General features: G+C 41.8%; 1 protein-coding gene across 4 annotated transcripts in view; it reads left to right on the top strand.

Annotated features, from left to right (window-relative positions):
* The window catches only part of LCORL (ligand dependent nuclear receptor corepressor like), a 337,715-nt gene that overhangs the window by 198,559 nt on the left and 111,841 nt on the right, over positions 1-27,315 (top strand). For 2 of the 4 annotated variants that reach the window (XM_063921487.1, XM_063921497.1), the window contains exons 3-7: positions 5,233-5,309; positions 5,420-5,549; positions 6,830-7,084; positions 18,019-18,100; positions 19,445-22,768. In XM_063921487.1, coding sequence (XP_063777557.1) covers positions 5,233-5,309; positions 5,420-5,549; positions 6,830-7,084; positions 18,019-18,100; positions 19,445-20,465 — 1,565 coding nt within the window. In that variant the 3' untranslated portion in view covers positions 20,466-22,768. Of the gene's footprint in view, positions 1-5,232; positions 5,310-5,419; positions 5,550-6,829; positions 7,085-18,018; positions 18,101-19,444; positions 22,769-27,315 lie in introns of those variants that run through there. The other 2 variants (XM_063921453.1, XM_063921463.1) reach the window with 1 other exon arrangement.

Here is a 27,315-nt window from a genome sequence, read left to right as displayed (position 1 = left end):
GGTGGGGAAGGTCTCTCGGACCTAGTCTCCACAGCTACAGCTGGAAAATCAAATTTTTTACCTTATGTTCCCTCACAGCATAAGAAAGCTCTGCATTTTCAAATGCAGTCCTTTCGGTCACAAAGAAACAAAGTGCGAGGTGCGTCCTTTCTTGCCAGAGGTAGGGGCAGAGGAAAAAAGCTGCACAGCTAGTTCCCAGGAATAGAAGTCCTCCCCGGCCTATACAAAATCTACCGCATGACGCTGGGGCTCCACTGGCGGAGTCCGGCCCAGTGGGGGCACGTCTTCGGAGTTTGAGCCACATCTGGGTTCACTACCAGGTGGATCCCTGGGCAATAGAAATTTTTTCTCAGGGTTACAAGCTGGAATTCGAAGAGGTGCCTCCTCGCTGATTTTTTAAATCTCCTCTACCAACTTCTCCCCAGGAAAGGGAGATAGTGTTATATGCAATACAAAAATTGTATCTTCAACAGGTGGTGGTCAAGGTTCATACCTTTGACAAAGTCACATGATCTGTGACGAAACGTGTCAGGACCCCGCCTCCTTGCCCACCTTGATCATTCTACCTATTAGGTAGCAAGCTGCACACTGAGCCACGGACATCCCGGTTCCACACTGGCCTCACATCTTGGCTCAGACTGCCCACTGAACCACAGACATCCCGGCCCCACACCGGCTGTATTTCTCGGCTCATCATACGGCCGTCAGCTGCTCTTCTCAGTTTATTGTGGAGACCACCACGAATCAGACAGTGAATTGCTCGTAGAGCCATCCGGCGTTTCAGCCCCACACACCGGCCTCGTGCACAGCCTCTGACATCCTCTCTCAGAACACGGCTGAAACTACATTATTTACCGCTGGTTGCCTGGTTACCACACAGTCATCTCCCTGCCGCGCAGACGGACACTGGGCATTGCAGGACCGCTATACCGAGGACGCTCGGTACGGACCAGCCCTAGGAGAAGGTAATCCGAATCATAATTATTCAGTAGCCCACTTGTCTGTGAAAATCTCTCAAGACACTCATTATCAGCCACACACTGATCGGCTGTTTATCTGGAACTGTGGACACTCCAATTACATCAATTCTGGACTCTGTGGTTCCTATTCTCAACAAGCAGATTGAGAATTTGCAGCCCATACATCTGATTATCAAGGTGTTGACACATTTAAATTTTGTTCACATGTTTTTATTGTATTTTATATTTAGACTCCAAATGTCTTAATTAATGTTAACAGAATACATTTTTCTTTTTTTTACGTCAGCTCTTATTAATAATTATTCCCCATTAGCCATTGTCAGTTGCTCTTCCACTTTTTGCGCAGCCGTTTCTTCTTTTTATCATTTATTCACTTTAAACACACACACAGTGTTTTACGGCAGCGCAGGTGACAGAACAATTGTACAATTATTTACATTATATTCATTATTTGAGGCGCTATTTAGCAGTTTTGTCTTTCTCTTTTTGGTGGTCAAGGTTCCCCTCCTCCAACAAGGAAAGGGATATTACTCGACCATGTTTGTAATCCCTAAACCGGACGGTTCGGTCAGACCCATATTAAATTTGAAATCCCTGAACCTATACTTGAAAAGGTTCAAATTCAAGATGGAATCGCTAAGAGCGGTCATTGCAAGCCTGGAAGGGGGGGATTTTATGGTGTTCCTGGACATAAAGGATGCATACCTTCATGTCCCCATTTATCCACCTCATCAGGCGTACCTCAGATTTGCGGTACAGGACTGTCCTTACCAATTTCAGACGTTGCCGTTTGGTCTCTCCACGGCCCCGAGAATTTTCACCAAGGTAATGGCGGAAATGATGGTGCTCCTGCGCAAGCAAGGTGTCACAATTATCCCGTACTTGGACGATCTCCTCATAAAAGCGAGATCAAGAGAGCAGTTGCTTAACAGCGTGTCACTTTCACTGAAGGTGTTACAGCAACACGGCTGGATTCTCAATATCCCGAAGTCGCAGTTGGTTCCTACGACTCGTCTGTCTTTCTTGGGCATGATTCTGGACACGGACCAGAAGAGGGTTTATCTCCCGATAGAAAAGGCCGAGGAACTCATGACTCTTGTCAGGAACCTATTGAAACCAAAACAGGTGTCAGTGCATCACTGCACTCGAGTCCTGGGAAAGATGGTGGCATCATACGAGGCCATTCCCTTCGGCAGGTTCCATGCGAGGACTTTCCAATGGGACCTACTGGGCAAGTGGTCCGGGTCACATTTACAGATTCATTGGTTGATCACCCTATCCCCCAGGGCCAGGGTGTCACTCCTGTGGTGGCTGCAGAGTGCTCACCTTCTCGAGGGCCGCAGGTTCAGCATTCAGGACTGGATCCTGGTGACCACAGACGCAAGCCTCCGAGGTTGGGGAGCAGTCACACGGAAGAAATTTCCGAGGTCTTTGGTCAAGTCAAGAGACTTGTCTTCACATCAACATCCTGGAACTAAGGGCCATATACAATGCCCTACGTCAAGCGGAGACCTTACTTTGCGACCAACCGGTTCTTATCCAGTCAGACAACGTCACAGCAGTGGCTCATGTAAACCGCCAAGGCGGCACAAGGAGCAGAGTGGCGATGGCAGAAGCCACCAGAATTCTTCGCTGGGCGGAGAATCACGTAAGCGCACTGTTAGCAGTGTTCATTCCGGGAGTGGACAACTGGGAAGCAGACTTCCTCAGCAGACACGACCTACATCCGGGAGAGTGGGGACTTCATCAGGAAGTCTTCGCATAGATTACAAGTCGGTGGGAACTGCCACAGATAGACATGATGGCGTCCCGCCTCAACAAAAAGCTACAGAGGTATTGCGCAAGGTCAAGAGACCCTCAGGCAGTAGCGGTAGACGCCCTAGTGACACCGTGGGTGCTCCGGTCGGTCTATGTATTTCCTCCTCTTCCTCTCATACCCAAGGTGTTGAGGATAATAAGACAGAGGAGTGAGAACAATCCTCATTGTTCCAGATTGGCCACGGAGGACCTGGTATCCGGATCTGCAGGAAATGCTCACAGAAGATCCGTGGCCTCTTCCTCTAAGACCGGACCTGTTGCAGCAGGGGCCCTGTCTGTTCCAAGACTTACAGCGGCTGCGTTTGACGGCATGGCGGTTGGACGCCGTATCCTAGCAGAGAAAGGCATTCCGGTTAAGGTCATCCCTACGCTGATAAAGGCTAGGAAGGATGTAACGTCAAAACATTATCACCGTATATGGCGAAAATATGTTGCTTGGTGTGAGGCCAGGAATGCTCCTACGAAAGAATTCCATCTGGGCCGTTTCCTTCACTTCCTACAAACTGGAGTGAATTTGGGCCTAACATTAGGCTCTATTAAGGTCCAGATTTTGGCCTTATCCATTTTCTTTCAAAAAGAATTGGCTTCTCTTCCAGAAGTTCAGACTTTTGTGAAAGGAGTGCTGCATATTCAGCCTCCTTTTGTGCCTCCAGTGGCACCTTGGGACCTTAACGTGGTGTTAAGTTTTCTAAAATCACACTGGTTTGAACCACTTAAAACAGTGGAGTTGAAATATCTCACGTGGAAGGTGGTCATGTTATTAGCCTTGGCTTCGGCTAGGCGAGTGTCGGAATTGGCGGCTTTGTCACATAAAATCCCATATTTGGTATTCCATGTGGTTAGGGTGGAATTGCGGACCCATCCTCAATTCCTACCAAAAGTGGTCTCATCTTTTCATATGAACCAACCTATTGTGGTGCCTGTGGCTACGCGTGATTTGGATGATTCCGAGTTACTTGATGTGGTCAGGACTTTGAAAATTTACGTGGCCAGGACGGCTAGAGTCAGGAAAACTGAAGCGCTGTTTGTCCTGTATGCAACCAACAAGATTGGTGCCCCTGCTTCAAAGCACACTATTGCCCGCTGGATTTGTAACACGATTCAGCAAGCGCATTCTACGGCTGGATTGCCGTTACCGAAATCGGTCAAGGCCCATTCCACGAGGAAAGTGGGCTCTTCTTGGGCGGCTGCCCGAGGGGTCTCGGCACTACAGCTGTGTCGAGCTGCTACTTGGTCGGGTTCAAACACCTTTGCAAAATTCTATAAGTTTGATACCCTGGCTGAGGAGGCCCTTATGTTTGCTCAATTGGTGCTGCAGAGTCATCCGCACTCTCCCGCCCGTTTGGGAGCTTTGGTATAATCCCCATGGTCCTTACGGAGTCCCCAGCATCCTCTAGGACGTTAGAGAAAATAAGATTTTAAACCTACCGGTAAATCTTTTTCTCGTAGTCCGTAGAGGATGCTGGGCGCCCGTCCCAAGTGCGGACTACTTCTACAATACTTGTATATAGTTATTGCTTCAATAAGGGTTTTGTTATGGTTGCATCGGTCCGGAACTGATGCTATGTTGGTTTCCATACTGTTAACTGGGTAGTTTATCACAAGTTGTACGGTGTGGGTGGTGTGAATCTTGTCCTGGATTACCAAAATCCTTTCCTCGTACTGTCCGTCTCCTCTGGGCACAGTTTCTCTAACTGAGGTCTGGAGGAGGGGCATAGAGGGAGGAGCCAGTGTACACCCATACCTAAAGTCTTTCTTAAAGTGCCCATGTCTCCTGCGGAGCCCGTCTATTCCCCATGGTCCTTACGGAGTCCCCAGCATCCTCTACGGACTAAGAGAAAAAGATTTACCGGTAGGTTTAAAATCTTATTATATATATATATATATATATATATATATATATATATATATATATATATATATATATATATATATATATATATATATAGAATTGTTTTAATGCCACAGCCTACTTGACTATTGTTGCTAACCATGTGCATCTCCAGCCATCTATTAATGGCTTTTTCCAGGAAAAGCACTTGTCATCTCTGGTACCATGAACAAGACAATGAGTCCAGGGTACTTGACTGTCCTGCAAAGCAACTAGATCCTAATTCCGTAGAACACCTTTTGTATGTGCTGAAATGGGAGATTCACGGCATGATTGTGAAACTGACACGCAGCAACTATATAGTGCTATCATGTCAATATGAACTAGATTCTTTATAGAACCTTGTTGAATCTATGGCATGAAGTATCTAATAGGCTACTCTTGATTTTCTTGAATTGGGCTTTATATAGGTAAAGTGGTGTACCATGGCGCTCTGCTCAATTTGTATAATGTACTCATTCTCCTTTCCGAATTCTAGAAAAAAATAATTCTAAAACCAAGGTCTTTTCAAATGCACGTTTCTTTCTTTATTTTTAATTGCAGACTGTGAACCTGAAGAACTGGTTGATTGGTGTGTGGATGATTTATGTTCATTATGTAGCCTTCGCAAGGATACTGGTGTAAGTATCTAAACAAAGACATCTATAAGCATTAAAAATACTTGACCCTTAAAATGAATTTTGATTCATGATGGAATAAGGAAATAATGGTGTTTGTGTTCCCTTATAAGGATTGCTCACAGTCAGGTGGTTCAGCACAGTCCACACCTACAATCGAACTGATATCTCAGGGCCAGTTCAACACAGAAAAAATTGAATGCCAAGCTGAAAATTACTTAAATGCACTCTTTCTAAAGAAAGGTATGTGTTCCGTAAATAGGGTTGAACTTAAATACATGTAATCTTCAAGAAGGTGCTGATTTTTGTTTTGATGGTACAGGTACTTCATTTGGGATTAAGGCGGGGTTACATTTATTCTGATGGTTGGTAAAATTATGTTGTATAAAAGTAATACTTATTTTTATTACGGATGTCCTGATGTGCATTAGAGGTGAATTTTAATGCTCCACCCTTGGGAATTTCAACAATGATCAGTTCAATTTTAATGATTCCGCTTAAATTATGGGATGTGTTTTTATCATGATGACCTAACATTAGTAACTCCTCATCTTTAAAGGAGGGAAATGTTCAGAGGCTATCTGCATGTCAACATGGAGCCAAGGTAGAACTACTATCATCCTAACCTATGTTAAAGGACAAGATTAAGGAGGAAATGTATGAAGCAGTGAAAATAGTGGCAACCAATCAGCTTTGAGATAGCACTTACAAAGTGCATTTTATAAAATTATATGCAGCAGCTGATTGGTTGCCATGGGCAACTTCTCCTCTGGCTTACTTTACAGTCTTTTCCCTACTTCATACATCTCCCCCTGAATGAATAAGTAGCTCCATCATCTCCTACTGAACTCTGGGATTGTGTACCTTTTACACTCTGCCATTACTCATGGTCAACATTCTTTCTTTTGAAAATTCCAAATATCCACCTGTGACAATTCTGCAACTTTTGTTTCTCCTGGCTCAAGTCTGTTTTCTGCTGATACTTGCTTGTTAATAACGGTCATCCAATAAGGAGCTTTCTGTTTTATCACACTACCTGTAATTGGCTCCATGAATGTTAATTTGCTCAACTCTCTCTTAAAATTGCCTTGTTTTGTGTCAGTGAACTGTCCATTACCTAGAATTTTTTTTTTTTTTACTTTATCTTCTTACAGGGTATAAGAGTCCCATTGGAATATGACGTTGAAAAAGAAAAGTTAAAATAAAATGTTTATATTTGGGGGCTTTATCAAATTATTAATTATGGGGCTTATTTTTCTTTTTTAGCAAAGGGCACATGATGTAGTTTCATTTATTAACCATTATTTGTAAAGGCCACATATTTTCAGACATTTGTAGATATAGAAGTGTCTAGTAGTATTTTGTATACAGTACCTTCCTTGTGTAGACCACATTTGTGAAAATTACATTCAAGCTATTTTTTTATGCTACATAAAAATTATGACAGCCTATAAATATTTTTTTGTTCATATCCTATCAGCATTATTGCATTAAATACTTTTTTCCACATTTTCTGTTATCAGATCTTCCTCAGAACTGTGATCCCAACATTCCACTTGTAGCTCAGGAATTAATGAAGAAAATGATACGTCAATTTGCTATTGAATATGTTTCAAAAAGTCGAAAAATGTACCCAGAGATCAATGGAACAGTGAGAGATTATCCTCTTGGTTGTAACGGTGTCCAACTGAACCAAACCGAAAGTTTACTTCAGGAAGAGCAGGATGGTCCTCTAGACCTCACTGTGACTCGAATTCAAGAGCAAACATTTCAGGACGGTAAGATTTGCCTGTGACTATAAAATATATATTTTATATAGATATATATAGATATATACATATAGATATATAGATATAGATAGATAGATATAGATAGATAGATATATATATATATATATATATATATATATATATATATATATATATTTATACAGGTTGAGTATCCCATATCCAAATATTCCGAAATACGGAATATTCCGAAATACAGACTTTTTTGAGTGAGAGTGAGATAGTGAAACCTTTGTTTTTTGATGGCTCAATGTACACAAACTTTGTTTAATACAAAAGTTATTAAAAATATTGTATTAAATGACCTTCAGGCTGTGTGTAGAAGGTGTATATGAAACATAAATGAATTGTGTGAATGTAGACGCACTTTGTTTAATGCACAAAGTTCTAAAAATATTAGCTAAAATTACCTTCAGGCTGTGTGTATAAGTTGTATATGTAACATAAATGCATTCTGTGCTTAGATTTAGGTCCCATCACCATGATATCTCATTTTCTCTGACGTCCTAGTGGATGCTGGGAACTCCGTAAGGACCATGGGGAATAGCGGGCTCCGAAGGAGACTGGGCACATCTAAGAAAGAATTAGGACTACCTGGTGTGCACTGGCTCCTCCCTCTATGCCCCTCCTCCTGACCTCAGTTAGAATTCTGTGCCCGGCCGAGCTGGTTGCACACTAGGGGCTCTCCTGAGCTTCTAGAAAAAGAAAGTATTTGTTAGGTTTTTTTATGTTCAGTGAGATCTGCTGGCAACAGACTCACTGCTTCGTGGGACAGAGGGGAGAGAAGCGAACCTACCTGCTTGCAGCTAACTTGGGCTTCTTAGGCTACTGGACACCATTAGCTCCAGAGGGATCGAACACAGGCCCAGCCTCGGTCGTCCGGTCCCAGAGCCGCTTCGTCGTCCCCCTCGCAGAGCCAGAAGAACAAAGAGAAGTGGAAAAATCGGCGGCTGAAGACTCCTGTCTTCATTAAGGTAGCGCACAGCACTGCAGCTGTGCGCCATTGCTCCCTCTGCACACCACACACTCCGGTCACTGATGGGTGCAGGGCGCTGGGGGGGGGTGCCCTGGGCAGCAATTAGAGTACCTTACCATGGCTAAAAGCACATAATACAGTGTATAACACTGTATATGTGCATAATCCCCCGCCATACAATACATATAAAAGCGGGAGAAGTCTGCCGAGAAAGGGGCGGGGCTATCTACCTCAGCACACCGGCGCCATTTTCTTCACAGCAATGCTGGAAGACAGCTCCCCAGGCTCTCCCCTGCAGTATCCAGGCATCAAGGGTTAAAAAGAGAGGGGGGGCACAAAATTTAGGCGCAAAAAACTGTGTAAAAAAAGCTGCTAGGGAGAAATTACTCAGTACAAAAGTGTTACTCCCTGTGATATATAGCGCTGTGGTGTGTGCTGGCATAATCTCTCTCTCTGTCTCCCCAAAGGACTTTGTGGGGTCCTGTCCTCAGTCAGAGCATTCCCTGTGTGTGTGCGTGTGTCGGTACGGCTGTGTCGACATGATTGATGAGGAAGATTATATGGAGGCGGAGCAGGTGCCGATAAGTGTGATGTCACCCCCTGCGGGGTCGACACCAGAGTGGGTGGATATGTGGAAGGTTTTAACCGACAGTGTCAGCTCCTTTACATAAAAGGCTAGATGACGTACAGCAGTGGGACAGCCGGCTTCTCAGCCCGTGCCTGCCCAGGCGTCTTAAAGGCCATCAGGGGCTCAAAAACTCTTGCTAACTCAGATGGCAGACACAGATGTTGACACGGAGTCTGACTCCAGTGTAGACGACGATGAGACAAATGTAAAATCCACAAGGGCCATCCGTTGTATGATTACAGCAATGAAAAATGTGTTGCACATTTCTGACATTTACCCAGTTACCACAAAAAAGGGTATTATATATTGGGGAGAAAAAGCATCCAGTGGTTTTTCCCCCATCAGATGATTTGAATAAAGTGTGTGAAGTGGGGTTTCCCCGATAAGAAAATAGTGATTTCTAAAAAGTTACTGATGGCGTACCCTTTCCCGCCAAAGGACAGGTTACGTTGGGAGACGTCCCCTAGGGTGGCTAAGGCGCTCACACACTTGTCAAAAAAGGTGGCACTGCCGTCTCAGGATACGGCCGCCTTAAAGGAGCCTGCTGATAGAAGCAGGAGGCTATCCTGAAGTCTGTATATACACACTCGGGTATTATACTGAGACCTGCAATTGCTTCAGAGTGTAGTGCTGCAGCAGCTTGGTCCGATACCCTGTCAGATAATATTGAGATTAGACAGGGATACTATTTTGCTAACCATAGAGCATTTTAAAGACGTGGTCTTATATATGAGAGATGCACAGAGGGATATCTGCCGGCTGGCATCTAAAATTAATGCTATGTCCATTTCTGCCAGAAGAGTATTATGGACTCGGCAGTGGACAGGTGATGGCACATGGAGGTTTTGCCTTATAAGAGTGAGGAATTGTTTGGGGATGGTCTCGCGGACCTAGTATCCACAGCAACAGCTGGGTAGTCGACATTTTTACCTCAGGTTTCCTCACAGCCTAAGAAAGCACCGTATTATCAGGTACAGTCCTTTCGGCCACAAAAAGGCAAGCGGGTCAGAGGCGCTTCCTTTCTGCCCAGAGGCAGGGGAAGAGGGAAAAAGCTGCACCAGACAGCCAGTTCCCTGGAACCAAAATACCCCCCCCGCTTCCTCTAAGTCCACCGCATGACGCTGGGGCTCCACAGGCGGAGCCAGGTGCGGTGGGGGCGCGTCTCCGGAACTTCTGCGACCAGTGGGTTCGCTCACAGGTAGATCCCTGGGTTCTACAAGTGGTATCTCAGGGATACAAGCTGGAGTTGGAGGCCACTCCCCCTCGCCGTTACCTCAAATCTGCCTTGCCGGCTGCTCCCAAAGAATGGGAGGTAGTACTGGACGCTATTCACAAGCTGTACTTCCAGCAGGTGATAATCAAGGTACCCCCCTTCAACAGGGGCGGGGTTACTATTCCACGATGTTGTGGTACCGAAACCAGATGGTTCGGTGAGACCCATCCTAAATTTAAAATTCTTGAACACTTATATAAGGAAGTTCAAGTTGGAATCGCTCAGGGCGGTTATTACAAGCCTGGAAGAGGGTGTCCCCATGTTCCCACCTCACCAGGAGTACCTAAGGTTTGTGGTACAGGACTGTCATTACCAATGCCAGACGTTGCCATTTGGTCTGTCCGCGGCACCGAGGGTATTTACCAAGGTAATGGCCAAAATGATGATACTCTTTAGAAAGAAGGGAGTTATAATTATCCCGTACTTGGACGATCTCCTGATAAAGGCGAGGTCCAAGGAGCAGTTGCTAGTCAGCGTAGCACTATCTCAGGAAGTGCTGCATCAGCACGGCTGAATCCTGAATATCCCAAAGTCGCAGCTGATTCCCGCGACGCGTCTGCTGTTCCGGGGTATGATTCTGGACACAGAACAGAAGAAGGTTTTTCTCCCGGAGAAGGCCCAGGAATTATCATCTCTGGTCAGGGACCTCCTGCAACCAAAACAGGTGTCTTTGCATCACTGCACGCGAATCCTGGGAAAGATGGTAGCTCTTACGAAGCGTTTCCCTTTGGCAGGTTCCATGCGAGGATCTTCCAGTGGGATCTATTGGACAAGTGGTCCGAATCGCATCATCAGATGCATCGGTGGATCACCCTGTCACCAAGGGCCAGGGTGTCTCTGCTGTGGTGGCTGCAGAGTGCTCATCTTCGTGAAGGCCGCAGATTCGGCATACAGGACTGGGTCCTGGTGACCACGAATGCAAGCCTCCGAGGGTGGGGGGCAGTCACTCAGGGAAGAAAACGTCCAAGGACAAAAACTTCCTTGCATATAAATATTCTGGAACTACGGGTCATTTACAATGCCCTGAGTCAAACAGAATACCTGTTTTAAAAACAACCGGTGCTGATTCAGTTAGACAACATCACGGCTGTCGCCCATGTAAATCGACAGGGCGGTACAAGAAGCAGGATAGCAATGGCAGAAGCCAAAAGGATTCTTCGATGGGCGGAGAATCACGTGATAGCACTGTCAGCAGTGTGCATTCCGGGAGTGGAAAACTGGGAAGCAGACTTCCTCAGCAGACACGACTTCCACCCGGGGGAGTGGGGACTTCATCCAGAAGTCTTCAAGCTGATTGTACACCGGTGGGAACGACCACAGGTGGACAGGATGGCATCCCGCCTCAATAAAAAGCTAAAAAGATATTGCGCCAGGTCAAGGGACCCTCAGGCGATAGCTGTGGACGCTCTAGTGACACCGTGGGTGTACCAGTCGGTTATGTGTTCCCTCCTCTTCCTCTCATACCCAAGGTACTGAGGATGATAAGAAGGAGAAGAGTAAGAACTATAATCATTGTTCCGGATTGGCCAAGAAGAGCTTGGTACCCAGAACTTCGAGAAATAATCTCAGAGGACCCATGGCCTCTGTCGTTCAGACAGGACCTGCTGCAGCAGGGGCCCTGTCTGTTCCAAGACTTACCGCGACTGCGTTTGACGGCATGGCGGTTGAACACCGGATCCTGAAGGAAAAGGGCATTCGGGCGGAAGTCATCCCTACGCTGATTAAAGCTAGGAAGGATGTGACCGCAAAACGTTATCACCGCATATGGCGAAAATATGTTGCGTGGTGTGAGGCCAGGAAGGGCCCAACGGAGGAATTTCAGCTGGATCGATTTCTGCACTTCCTACAGTCAGGGGTGACTATGGGCCTAAAATTGGGTTCCATTAAGGTCCAGATTTCGGCTCTGTTAATTTTTTCCAAAAAGAACTTGTTTCACTGCCTGAAGTTCAGACTTTTGTTGAGGGAGTGCTGCATATTCAGCCCCTTTTTGTGCCTCCAGTGGCACCTTGGGATCTCAACGTAGTGTTGGATTTCCTAAAGTCGCATTGGTTTGAGCCACTTAAAACCGTGGAGCTAAAATATCTCACGTGGAAAGTGGTCATGCTGTTGGCTTTGGCTTCGGCCAGGCGTGTGTCAGAATTGGCGGCTTTGTCATGTAAAAGCCCTTATCTGATTTTTCATATGGATAGGGCGGAATTGAGGACTCGTTCCCAATTCCTTCCTAAGGTGGTATCAGCTTTTATTTTGAACCAACCTATTGTGGTGCCTGCGGCTACTCGGGACTTGGAGGATTCCAAGTTGCTGGACGTAGTCAAGTCCCTGAAAATCTATTTTCCAGGACAGCTAGAGTCAGGGAAACTGACTAGCTATTGATCCTGTATGCACCCAACAAGCTGGGTGCTCCTGCTTCAAAGCAGACTATTGCTCGCTGGATCTGTAGCACGATTCAGCTTGCACATTCTGCGGCTGGACTGCCGCATCCTAAATCAGTGAGAGCCCATTCCACGAGGAAGGTGGGCTCTTCTTGGGCGGCTGCCCGAGGGGTCTCGGCTTTACAACTTTGCCGAGCTGCTACTTGGTCGGGTTCAAACACATTTGCAAAATTCTACAAGTTTGATACCCTGGCTGAGGAGGACCTAGAGTTTGCTCATTCGGTGCTGCAGAGTCATCCGCACTCTCCCGCCCGTTTGGGAGCTTTGGTATAATCCCCATGGTCCTTACGGAGTTCCCAGCATCCACTAGGACGTCAGAGAAAATAAAAATTTACTCACCGGTAATTCTATTTCTCGTAGTTCGTAGTGGATGCTGGGCGCCCATCCCAAGTGCGGATTGTCTGCAATACCTGTATATAGTTATTGCTTAACTAAAGGGTTATTGTTTGGAGCCATCTGTTGAGAGGCTCAGTTGTTATTCATACTGTTAACTGGGTATAGTATCACGAGTTGTACGGTATGATTGGTGTGGCTGGTATGAGTCTTACCCGGGATTCCAAATTCTTTCCTTATTGTGTCAGCTCTTCCGGGCACAGTTTCCTAACTGAGGTCTGGAGGAGGGGCATAGAGGGAGGAGCCAGTGCACACCAGGTAGTCCTAATTCTTTCTTAGATGTGCCCAGTCTCCTTCGGAGCACGCTATTCCCCATGGTCCTTACGGAGTTCCCAGCATCCACTACGGACTACGAGAAATAGAATTACCGGTGAGTAAATTCTTATTATTGTATGCAATTATTCCAAAATACGGAAAAATCCCATATCCAAAATACCTCTGGTCCCAAGCATTTTGGATAAGGGATACTCAACCTGTATATAATGCAAAAAAGTATTTGGACAGTCACCGATTGTGCAAGTTGACCCACTTAAAAAGATGAGGTCTGTAATTTCCATCATAGGTACACTTCAACTGTGAGAGACCGACTCTGAAAAAAAACTAGGAAATCACATTGTATGATTTGTAAACAATTTATTTGTATATTTTTGCGGAAAATAAATATTTCATATATAAAATCAAAAAGTTTAACTCCGTATTTTGTAATATAACCTTGGTTGGCAATTACAGAGGTCAAACGTTTCCTGTAGTTCTTAACCAGATTTGCACACACTGTAGCAGGTATTTTGGCCCACTCTTCCATGCAGATCTTCTCTAGATCTGTCATGTTTTGGGGCTGTCGTCTGGCAACACGGACTTTCAACTCCCTCCACAGATTTTATATTGGGTTGAGGTCTGGAGACTGGCTAGGCCACTCCAGGACCTTTAAATGCTTCTTATGGAGCCACTCCTTAGTTGCCCGGGTGGTGTGTTTGGGGTCATTGTCATGCTGGAAGACCCAGCCACATTCCATCTTCAATGCTTTTACTGAGGGAAGGAGGTGTTTGCCCAAAATCTCACGATGTATGGCCCCATTCATCATCTCCTTAATACGGATCAGTCGTCCTGTCCCCTTTGCAGAAAAGCAGCCCCAAAGCATGATGATTCCACCCCCATGCTTCACAGTGGATATGGTGTTCCTGGGATGCCATTCATCATTCTTCCCCCTCCAAACACGGCGAGTGGAGTTTATACCAAAAAGTTTGATTTTGCTCTCATCTACCACATTACATTCTCCCAATCCTCCTCTGGATTATCCAGATGGTCACTGGCAAACTTTAGACGGGCCTGGACATGTGCTGGCTTAAGCAGGGGGACCTTTCGGGTGCTGCAGGATTTCAATCCATGATCACGTAGTGTGTTTCTAATGGTAACCTTTGTGACTGGTCCCAGCTCTCTTGAGGTCATTGACCAGGTCCCCCTGTGTAGTTCTGGACTGATTCCTCACCGTTCTCAAGATCATTGATACCCCACGAGGTGAGATCTTGCATGGAGCTCCAGGTCGAGGGAGATTGTCAGTGATCTTGTGTTTCTTCCTTTTTTCTAATAATTGCGCCAACAGTTTGTTTATCTCTTCTCATCAAGCTGCTTGCCTATTGTTGAGTAGCTCATCCCAGCCTTGTGCAGCGCTACAATTTTGTCCCTGGTGTCCTTAGACAGTTCTCTGGTCTTGGCCATGGTGGAGAGGTAGCAGTCTGACTGTTTGAGGGTGTGGACAGGTGTCTTTTATACAGATAACCAGTTCAAACAGGTGCCATTAACACAGGTAACGAGTGGAGGATAGAAGAGCTTCTTAAAGAAGTAGTAACAGGTCTGCGAGAGCCAGAAATCTTGCTGCTTGGTAAGTGTCCAAATAATTTTATTTTCCAGAAGAATATACAAGTAAATTGTTTAAAAATCATACAATGTGATTTCCTGGGTTTTTTTTTTTTCCAGATTCTGTTTCTCACAGTTGAAGTGTACCTATGATGGAAATTTACAGACCTCTCATCTTTTTAAGTGGGTCAACTTGCACAATCGGTGGCTGTCCAAATACTTTTTTGCCCCACTGTATATATGTATATATATATTTGTGTGTGTTTGTATGTGTATATATAATATAACAATTCCACTGTAGGCGGCACTCACGGCTCCAAAGGAAAGAAGACAGTACACTGTCTGATCAAATCGACGTTTCAATGTATAAAGTCAAACATTTTCATCAGGACCTGATGAAAATATTTGACTTTAAACCTTGAAACGTCGATTTGATCAGACAGTGGGGGTAATACCAAGTTGATCGCAGCAGGAATTTTTTTAGCAGTTGGGCAAAACCATGTGCACTGCAGGGGAGGCAAATATAACATGTGCAGGGAGAGTTAGATTTGGGTGGGTTATTTTGTTTCTGTGCAGGGTAAATACTGTCTGCTTTATTTTTACACTGCAATTTAGATTGATGATTGAACACACCACACCCAAATCTAACTCTCTCTGCACATGTTATATCTGCCCCCCCTGCAGTGCACATGGTTTTGCCCAACTGCTAACAAAGTTCCTGCTGCGATCAACTCAGAATTACCCCCAGTGTCCGGTCTTCTTTCCTTTGGAGCCGCGAGTGCCGCTAACAGTGGAATTGTTTTGTATGTTAGACGGCATAGTCACCCATGGAGGGCACCGGCTGTTATTTGAATATATACCTAGCACAGTAAGGAGTGGCGCTGACTGCTTTTGTGTGTATGTATGTATATATATTGATAATGTCGATATTATCTTAAACCATAAAACTATACCTTTAAACACACTTTTACCATGGAGCCGCTACGGCCGCTAAACTTTATATTCACTCTGTATACCTTTTACGCTATTTGCGTAATGAGTGCCGTACCGCGTACGGACTCTGCGTACAAACGCCGCGCTGAGGGTACAAAGTACACGCAGCGCGTACACACTCAATTGATACACCTTAAACCTTCGTAGTAATGCAATGCAATGATATTCTAGTTTACACCTTATGCAGCGCTGACGGTACAAAGTACCCGCAGCGCGTACACACCTTATTAATACACTTTTGAACCTTATACCGTTAGGTAATGTAATACACTTTAAACCCTAGCAGGGAAAAGAGGACACAACACCGATTTGTAGTTAAACACTGGGTTCCGACACCACAGAGTAATATATCTGAAAGGGGGTTAACAATACAATTTATACACTACAATACAACAGAGTAAATGGCTACAGTCAAATGTATATACGTGAGAATATTCGCATGCGCTTCCTGGTCCAGTCCTCCGCTAATCAGGTAGATAGCGTTAAGAGTCTTCTGACTGGCCTGCCTGCAGCAGGCTTTATTTATACAAGTCTTCCAAAAGCAATACAATGGATACTGTAATCACTTTGTCCATTGGACACAGAGATGTATCTTTACATTACAGGAGAGGTCATAGGTTGGTTTAAAAAGGTGGGCCATGTCTTTCTCAACTGCTCTTGTGGGTGGTCTTCTCTGGATTCCCGCCGCATACATAATATACAGTAAATACAGTTTAAACCTATATTCTCCTTCTGCACATAAATATCCTCAGGAACATGCGATCTTCCGCAAACCAATACCGGAATGTTACCCTTAAAATACCCTGCAGCTGGATACCAAACACCACCTTGTAACCTTAGTCTGTCCCTTCCTATCATGCAAAGGTGAATCCCTCCGTTCTGAAATCATTTAAACTGTTGATACTTTCTGATGTGGTGCAGGGGGACTATGTGTACAATGTGCACTATTTGAATTAAATATGTAATGTTTTGATAGCCCTCCATGCGTTCACAAACTCCGCCGTAAATACTCACACCACGCGCAGGATCGCGGGAGCGACCATACGCAAATTGCGGATATGTGCACGCACGGCGGAACAAGTGCACGCGCAGCGGGCATGTGTGTGTTAGTACGTGATGTGTGCACTGCAATATTTTTCGTCTTTGACAATATAAATATATATATATGTGTATGTGTGAAATCTCTTTATATTTTTATACATACTAATATATTGTTGCTCGCCTAAAGTTTATGTAAGATTTCTAATAGCTTCCATACCCTTTTAGGTGCTTATTTTGTTAATTTCTGATTTTATTCACTTTTCTGAAATTATTTCATGGAGTTATTCTCATTTCTGTAACAAGTTCTAAGAATCCCAAATTATACAAACAAACGCGTTTTTACTGAGTACCAAGAGTACTGAAGCAGATTATGCTCTCAATAAACCTAACTCTGCAGTACACCATATGAAAACTTCCTCTAACTTCTTGTCTTTGCCTGGAAAGGTTGTTGGGCTCATGGACCCTTCCATGATGCTTCCAAATGCCACTCTTTCTATGTGTACATACTAGTACAGTTTGTCGTATCCTTAGGCATTCTTATTTCATTTTTGTATAACATCAGAACAAGAAGATGGTAAGCTCCTGCACTATTAAAAAAAACAAAAAAACAAACAAAAGCAACAAAAAACCCGAAACTATTAAATTGCCCTAACCCTCCTAATGCATGCTAGAGAATGGAAACAAGTGTTGTGTGTGTTTTATTTATATATATATATATATATATATATATATATATATATATATATATATACATACACACACATATTATACAGTGAAAATAGCAATTAGAACGGTTGCTGTGAAAGATTGAAGGGGAAAGATAATTTCTATAATGGTTATGAGTGACTATAGTGTAATTCCATAAAAAAAAAATGTTGGGGGGTAAGTGATTTGTAGTAGTTACTGTTTTCCTGTTATATTGTACTATTGGCTAAAATCTACTGTACTGATGTGTTTCAGTTAAATACAGTTCAGCCAATCCACCAGTCAATGGTTTTCTTGTTTTATAAATTAATGAAAAAATATTTTGTGCTAAAAAAAAGTTGAATGTTAATTATACCCCTTTAGAATCTACAGTCAATTTTATTCTAAATTCTAATGTATCAGAGTACATTCAATTACAAAAATACCTTAAGAGTCCTAAATATTAATGTAAACAAAAAGCGATTTTACAGATATTTAATCAAATATTGTGTCTGTGACGTCCCTGTCGTGCTTTTTTCTTGTCTACAGCAATTTGCATGCGTTTTATGATTATTATAGTTGAAAAATCATTGGAATTTTAATGCCTGACAAACATGTTTACTTTATTTATGATATTTGTTTTTCTTGTAGATGATGAAATTTTGGATCTTTCTGTGAAAAGTAAAAGTAATGGACTAGAAGGGAATTCCAAAATCAAAAACTCCAAAATCGGGTAAGTTATGCAACAGTTTAAAATTCCATGAAGATTAGTACTTACTAAAATATATATGGTTTTAGAAATGTTTCCACCGTGTAGGTGGTTGCTGTATTTCCTGCTGCTATAGTTTCTGCCTGCTAATGATTATTTGTGTTAGTACAGACCTTTATAAGGAGTAAAAGGTAACGGTGATTTTAAAATTATTTACTGGTAATATTTCATAATTTTATAGTATAGTAATTTATTTTTTAATTGCTTTCTTTTTCTTCTATATTTATGCTCTCCAATTTGCTGTAGACTATGCAGTCAAGCTTACATAATGCAAATTAATGCTTTTAGTTTGATAGGACTTTGCAATTTATTTTATGATTATAAGATATTTGTACGCGTTTGACTCACTTGCAGTACGCTCATAATACAGAAAAAAATTATAGTTTAGGGCAAATGTAGTCCAAAATAAATAACATATGCAAATAAATATATTGAGACAAACGAGCACCTCATGAAATGTAGAGTAACATTGGAGGCTGTTTTTGATGGGTTTTTTTTTTTTTTTTTTCTAACATTATAAAAAGAGTACTTGGTTATTATTCATTTACAAGTAACGTATTTTAGGCCACTTCTAAGGAGCTGTTAACAGTCCAGTACTTTGAATTTCTGTTTTAGCATTGTAATCCCATATTGAGCCTATTATATTATTGTATTTTTCAACTATGATATTCAGCATGGTAGTTTATATATAATTATATATAATAGTGACTACCAGATATTGTTCACAGGGAACTGTTTTCATTTAGTTGTATAGATCCATTTTGTATCTTTAAACTGTCAAATTCATGTGCGTTTATGAATGTAAACTTGAAATCTTGTTTTGTGTGTCTTTGTTTGCTATTCGCTTTTTAATTACGCTTTTGTGTGTTGCTGACGCAAATCTTTTACAAGGGGGTTTACTCTTTTATTACTTGTTTAGCGGTAACGTCACGTTTCTACTAACAAAAGTTAAATATTAAGGGCTTACTAATTGCTTAAGTTAAAATAACAGTTTGGCTCTGCAAGCAACTGTGTGAGATGGAGTAGCATGCATTTAACGAAATTCTTACAAAAATAAGCAAATATTTACCAAATGGTTTTCAGTTTTTGACTGGGTTGCTATAGAAGCCATCGTATGATTCACAGATTGTCCAAGCTGAAGTATAAAGTTTTCTATAACTTCTAACTTCCACCTTTTGAATAAAAACTTTGTCAGAAGCGGTGATGTTACCTAAGCAAAGAGTTTAATAAAGGAGTGGACCATCCCCTTCCATACCTGTGTGCACGTCTCATACATCCGTTGACCATCGTTTCATTCCATTCATCCAGGAGACTCCAGAGGGACACAGAGGACTATCTGGATCGAAGTCCTGAGTTCGCAGACGGTTTGCTTTCGAAAGCATTGAAAGATGTTCAGTTGGGAACATTGGATGTAAACAAAGCGGCCATACTTTATGGCATACCTCAGAAAACATTGCTACTTCACTTAAAAGCCTTATCGGCAGGCAAGCCTGCATATTTTAAAAACACAGCTCAAAATTGTAATGATGGGTATTTATACAAGGACAGTGCAGACACACGTGCTGTTCTTCAAAAGGTAGCCCTGTGGGCAAGGGCTCAGGCGGAACATACAGAAAAAAACAAACTCAGTCTACTTGAAACTACGGAACTGAAACTCCCAACAGCTTCCAGTTACCTCCACCAGTTAACTCTGCAGAGAATGGTTGCTCAGTTCAAAGAAAAAAAAGAAGGTTTGCATTGTGAATCTTCAGTTCCCACTGTACAATTAAAAATTCCTCAGGTACGAGTGAGCTCTTTGCCCAAACCACAGCCCGATTCCTCCGGTCTTCTGGATGTTATGAATCAAGCTACTAAAAACTCTGCCGTCACGGAAAGTTCATCTCTTCAAAAACTAAAAAACATACTTCCTAAGCAAAGCAAAGTTGAATGTTCTGGAAGTATAACCCGTTCAAATGCTGATTCCTATGTTTTTCACGGGGACCTTTCTCCTTTGTGTCTTAATACAAAGAACGGAGGCGGCGACGCATCTTCTGATAACCCAGATGACGACCGGAAAGACAAACAGCCAAGGAAGAAACGTGGCCGCTACCGACAGTATAATCATGAAATTATGGAAGAAGCTATAGGAATGGTATTGAGTGGGAAAATGAGTGTTTCTAAAGCACAAGGAATCTATGGGGTACCTCACAGCACTTTAGAATACAAAGTTAAAGAACGAACTGGAACACTGAAGAACCCTCCGAAGAAAAAACTCCGTCTGGCAGACACAAACATTTACAATGTTAATTCAGGGACTGGTAACTCCAGAAATAGTAGCAAGTCTATGTAGATTATTTGTGGATTTATAATGCGTGTGTATTACCACACACCACCTACTGTACAAGGCGACAGAGTGCGGCATAGCATGCTCCGTAGTAATGATACAGTTCTTAACCACATACATGCCTTTTAAAATAGATTATTCAGGGTTTTCACTGTGGACAGAATTATTTTGTTGCGCACTTAATTCTGATACTATATATTGAGCATACTGATTGCTTAAAAAGATGAAATTCAGGGTTTTTGGTTCATAGTTAATGTCATAAAACTATGATTAACACTCCTCATACAGTAACAATGTTTAAATCAAAACTTCCAATCTTAAACTTTGACAGTTATAGAATATTTCATACTGTAGCTCATGGTTTTCTACTTACGGTTTTTAAGTCTTGCTGTGCCACCTATAGGTGCAGCTAAATCATGAGAAGTGATATGTGCGGATGCATGCAGTATTACTTCAATCCAGATTAACAGCACTCCTAAGCATCCACATACACTGTTTTTTGTTTTTTTTTAGACCGCAAAAAAGTTTGATAGAATGTTTAATATTTCAGGTGTATAGTAAGAATTAAAATGTAAAAATAAAATATTCCATTTTAATTACAGCATTTATCAATGGGACAAACCCCTAATGAAACAATCTCCCATTCCAGTTGTTGTAAAAAGTCTGTGTGACTTTAAATGAACTATAAACCATAAAAATTTAACTTTATGAAAATAATTTATTAAAGACTTTTTTTCAAAAATGAACTTTTACACTATGACAAGAATCCTGGAATGCAGGTTTGAGCATGTTCTTAGTGTGCACAAGATGAGCTTAAGACTTGGATTCAATGTTCTGTTTAGTAGATCTTACCTTTTTTTATATATATTTTTTCAAGGGTTGTCACACTCCTGCTATCGATGGACCTCAATGTAACTGTTTATGTATTTGCTGCTGCCGCATTTCAGAAAGTTCATTTTCACAGACCAGTTTATTAAAGTTTTTGCTAATAACCAAACTTGTAATTTGTTCAGGGTTAAAAAAAAAAAAATTACAACAACACTTCAGTTATCTCCTGCCCCCCTCCCCCCTCCCCAATGTAGAATCCACCTTTATTTTTACTATTATATGTAGTAGAAAATGGACTTCTTACTAATTCTAAATCTACCTTCACGGGACACTCCATTGCTGTGGGTTGTCTGGCAATTACACTGTTTTCCTTACCTCTGAAATTTAGAAGACTATTTTCATACATCAAATTTTTATTGCAGTAGCTATTATAAAGTTAATGAATTCTTAGCAGACATTTCTTTGCACAAATGCACTTAAATTTAATTTTGGATGTTTTTATGTGCATGGGTTTTGTTTGCTTTAAAACCTTGCTTCTACGACTTTGTTACACAATTGAATTTCTTCTGAGAAGCGGTTTATTCTTTTGTACCCAGTCTCTTGATTTTATTTAAGTATTTATAAATAATGACTGTCATTCAGTTCAGGCAATAGCAACCTCATTTTGATGTAAAATATATGTAACTTTGGTAAGCAAGAAACTTTTCAGTGTAATTGGAAAATAACATGAATCTTACGGTCAGGGACAGTCTTATTTACAGCTTTCACTACTTTTCTATCCTTACATTTTGTACTACTATTTTTTTGTAGGGATGTTTTTGTCTATTTTAGATTTCAGTAATGAAATTATACACAACTCAAATATGTTTGTCTATTTTCAGTCCTTTGCATACAGTGCTATTTATTTTATAATTTAATCAATTCATTTCAGTAAACCAAACAAAATAAATTTAATTCTAACTACTTCAAAAAGAACTGAAGGCTATAAGTAAGCCCTTCAATTATTTGAATGTTTCTGAAATATTTTATAATGAAGAGAAAAAACAAACAAAAAAACAAGCTGTGCCTCTGGTTTTTAAGACTACTGATCAGAAAAATTGTTTAAACCATTTTTTGTCATTTCTGACCATTTTATATAACATTGTATATTAACCTACTGAAAATGATTAGTTTACAGTAATATACCAGTTTATGTAATTTTTCTTTTGTGTTTTTAACTTGCAACATTTCCATTGTCACTTCCATTTCACGGTAATTTGGTATAACTACAGTTTGTGGCTGCCTTGATTTAAAAAAAATTTTGTTTAATATAAACTTATTTTAGGCAGTGAGTTCTATTTATGCATAAATCAATTGCACTATAATTCATGAATTATTTATTACAATATTTTCTAATGAATTTCCTGTATCTGTCATGTGATGTAAATGTACTGTAAAAGTGTTTTTCTTTGTGTTATAAAGCTAAATCTGATTGTATTGAATTAATGGTTTGGTCAATGTATCCTTCATTTATAGTGAGTGTATATATAATAATTTTACAAGTACAGTAGCTTTTTCACATAAAGCTATCTATAAACAAGATTTATATGTGTACCACTGCGGAAACAAAAATCTATCCACAAATCAAAGCATTTGTCTTTAGCTGGGTACACACTGGAGTGATGGGCCGATTTACCATTTCGTAATGGCAAATCTCCTAAATCATTCAGTGTGTATGAGTGATTGTGCGCTCCCATGGTCGCTAGTGACGGATGCTAGGTTTGATGTGCTGTACATCAAAACTAGTTTATGAAGGATGGGGCTTGATTTTTGCGCCCTTTATAAAACATATTCCATTGTGTGTATAGAATGGAACGAATGACCAGTGTGTACCCAGCTTTATGTTTCAACATGAGTGTATAACCTGATCTGAGTAAGAGCCAGTCAGACTGCTAGAATGAGTGCCATGGAGATCTTATCACTGAGTAAAATTGTAATCCATTAATGAGATTTAGACACAACACAAATAAAAAATAATCAGAACAGTTTCTCTTAAAGGTAACCAGCAGGTTTTTTTGTCAGAGAAACACACCCAGTTTTTGTAGCTTTAAGAAACCCTGCACAACACTTCTCTCATTGAGTATGTTTGGTCTAACCTCTATCATATTTTATTAGAAATTTGTAATTGTTCTTTATTATTTTCGATTGGTTTTCTTTAAATTGTATGTTATTTCCAGATTGCAGTGTGTTTTTTGAGTGTATGTTCTGGTAAATAGTTATCTTGACTACAAACTATCCAGACTCACCTTTTTTATAACATTGTACTCAAGTTCTGCTAAACCATTTGTGTACATGTATAATCAGAACTCATTAATTTTTATATGCCAATCTGCCATGCATAAAACTCTCTTGCGTGTGTTTACCCATTTTATTTTTCATGTGTCCTGCGTATGTATGCTGCGCACCCGTGTGTCGGTGTGCCGGTATACTTCTCGTGTTTTCTCTCAATTTTTTATTTATTTTTTTTAATGTCTTTCACACACTGTTTTGCTGCAGACTTTACTGGTTATACCATTAGCAGTCTGCAAAGAGTGCCAGGCAGCCCATAGGTTCTCCTCCCACGAAATACAACAATGTGTTAACTCAGCGTTAAGTAGGTTATTTTTACTAACTATTCAAATGTGTCCCCTTTATTCTCCCTCCAGTAGACTTCCAAATGTCTGTTGAAACTCAAGAACTTGGGGGAGGCTTAAGGGTCTCTGTAATATGTAGCTACCCAATCCAGTGGGGTTATTCTTAAGTGAAATCTGCCTCGCTCAAGCCAAACCATACTAGGGTAAAAAGTGGTTCTCCACCATCAGCTCTGTGTTCTATGTTGGGATAATACTGGTGATGGTGGCACTTGTTGGGATGATATAGAATCAAGTTATTGATTTGGCCTCCAAGTCTTCATTGCCTTTATTCGTATCTTGTATACTTTCTAAAAGCAACAAGGGACATCCGACATCTGTTCCACTGACAGGGGAGTGAAACTTGTGACTTGGTGCATAGGACATTTCTCCAAGGGGATCGGTGATCATATCCTTTTAATGTGGGGTTGCTCAGAAAACTTTTATGCAATGACCTTCCTGTCTTTTTTTTTTTTTTTTATTGCCTGTATTATTGTTATCCTGTGTGTTTTACATATAAAATAAAGTACAATTGTACTTTTCCAGTTGTATGCCTAAGTGATTCTGAACCCATAGAGATAATTGGTACCATTTGTGAGAACATAAAGCTGCCTCAGAGATACCCAGCTGTAGCTGAATGGCAAAAGAGCTAAACCTCAATCCAGCATCCTCACATTTAGGACTTAGTCATGGGCACTCACTGATGTGGACCTGTAGGGTGGCTGTATGCATACACAGCTGACATTAACAAACCAAGCTCCGCACTCAGCCAAATGATTGATTGCCTGGGAGGCAGACGTGTCTGTCCTGACAAGATAACAGAGAGGGCAGAGCGCAGTTGAACAGCCATATAAAAAATTACCAAGAAGCAGTGGGGATGGGGGTTTACCTATGGGCTACAGGACTGCAGACCCCTTACCTAGGTGAAATCCGCCATTCAGCTCACTGTTGGTTAATCCACATGCAGTCTGTGAGACTGCACTGGTTTCACTGTGACTGGCAGTGACTTCCAATTGGAAGTCTTACCTGCCAGTCACAGACACTACAGGCAGTCCCATTGGGAGGTGTTTCCTCCCTCTGGGACTGCCAGACCGTGCAGCGATTAGCAGCAAGCTGACTTCCCCAGAAACTAGTGAATCAGAAGGCAGTTTATGCTGCAATTTTGTAAGGGTTCTTGCCATGGTATGGTCTCTCAAGGAGCTCCAGTTATGTCTGTATAGTCTGCAATTCTCCATGGTGATTTAGCATAATATGCTGACAAAAATTATTGAGATCATGTAGATGCTGATGTCTATTTTTGGCTAGGGAAAATGGATCCTTTTTCAGTTGTCAGACCAGGCCCAGTCATGGTAAGGGCAGGGAACCAGGCATGTTAAAAATAAAGGTTGCCCCATGTTCTCCACCAGGACAACTAGAGTTCCCAGGGTCAGTTCCCACAGGGTGATTGCTGCATCCCAAGGATTCAGACATGTAGGTACCCAATCCAGTAGGGGAACTTCTATATAAAACGTTGTTACTGTTGGAACCAGGCTGGAGATAAAATGGGTCAACATGTCTGCTTCGTGTTCTACTTTAGGACTATACTGGCAAGGGGGTCATAGCTCCTGTTGGGTTGGTCTGGGGTCATGTTTGTGATCTTCCCTACTCCACCGTCAATGATGGGGAAATGTGGCTCAGAGATCGGAACAGTGCAACAAGGAAATCTGTGACTTTAATCCCTTTTAGGGTAGAGAATGTAGGCTCTTTGTGATGAGGACCCCCTGACTCTCTTATTGTGTTTTAACCTCTGTTTTGTTTTTTTGCCAGTCTGTGGTTCTCAACCTTTCCATAGGACATCCCATTTGTGGTGTTTGTGCCTTACACTTTTGCAGATTAATGAGTTTAGTTGCTATTAGATTGTATCTAATGACTATTAGATACAACGTTTAGTTGCTGATGTAACTAAAGTGAATAAATGTGCTGTAAACAAGATTTAAACACAGATGTGCTTCATATAAAGCCAGTCAACACAGTCCTGGCATAATGTAGTTTTTGAGTGATAGGAGGCACCTCAGCAGAGGGGAGTGCTACATTAGACTCTATAGTCACCTTTGAAACTGGGCTGCATTAGGACAAAGCTGATTCACCAGAAGGATAAAGTAGTGTGTTCTGAACAGCTCTTATTACAACCAAGGCATGTCCAATACTCCTCTTGTATAGTGTAACCCAAAGGGAACAAAGCAGGTAGAATGGAGACTCTGGCAAGAATTTCTTGTAATATACAGTCTTGGTCCTTCTAGGCAGCCATTGTGTAGCTAAAGCAGATTAATCTGTTTACGTGCCTGTTGGGGGAACTCCAGCACTATTGTGTGAGACCCCTCGAGCCAGTGAGAGGGTCTTCTGCCTATAACAGCCCCCTGTTGTTCCCTTAGTATATGATGTACACACTGGTACTTAAGCTGCCACCAGGACTTAAACCTCTAGCAGTAGGGGCTTACACAATAGGCTTGAGACCGCAGGATTATTGGCTGGAGTAGTAGCTGCAGGTAACACAATATGGCATGAAAGAAGCAGTTCACAGGAATATAACCTTGAATGCTGGATGTGTTTAGGACTCTAGAGCAGGTTGTAGCTGGAATTCAGTATTACAGTATGCAGACAATGGATGTGGAGTTTACCATAAGAGTAATAGAGCTCAGTAGTTAACCACAATACTGAACACCATACTGAATTGGCACAAGAGTATAACGGTGGTTTCTGCTGTTTGTAATGAATGTCCACAGGAATGGTGAAATACTCAATATCTTTATTTAACCTGCAGAGTAAATTTATGAAATAATAAACCACAGTTGAAAGCCACAGAATAGAATGCAATATTAACACAGAAGTCTGAGACTTTGCGGTGGTAATTATCCTGAGATATCCACAAGGCACAGATGGAGTCCACAGTAATTAGCAAATGCACAGAGCACCCAGCATGAACTAAAGCAACTACAGCTATGTTAAATAATACAGGCACTTAGCTGAGGAATTCCTTCAGGAACTCTATGTAAAACAGGAGCTGTTACAGAACAAGGACCAGCAGACCAGGCTTCCAAAACTAACTTGAAACTTAAGACACAGGAAATATCTCCGGCAGTGTGGAACATGACTTGCTGCCTCTTAACAGGGTCAGGGACAAATAACAGAGCACAAAGCAGACCGGCCCCCATAACGATAAACTAAATGCAGCTGGGAAGCTACATGTAGTAACCAGTGTCCCGGCTGCTAGGCAACAAACGTGACCAAGAAACAACGGCCAGCTGGAGTCCATTACCCGGCAACCACCAGGAACCCCTGCGGTCGCTGTGACGCGGTGTCCCAGTCATCTGTCAACGGCCAAAACAGTGACCTTTTAAGAG

Source organism: Pseudophryne corroboree, chromosome 1, assembly GCF_028390025.1.
Source record: "Pseudophryne corroboree isolate aPseCor3 chromosome 1, aPseCor3.hap2, whole genome shotgun sequence".
NCBI classification, from domain to species: Eukaryota; Metazoa; Chordata; class Amphibia; order Anura; family Myobatrachidae; genus Pseudophryne; species Pseudophryne corroboree.
This window is presented reverse-complemented; position numbering and strand designations above follow the sequence as displayed.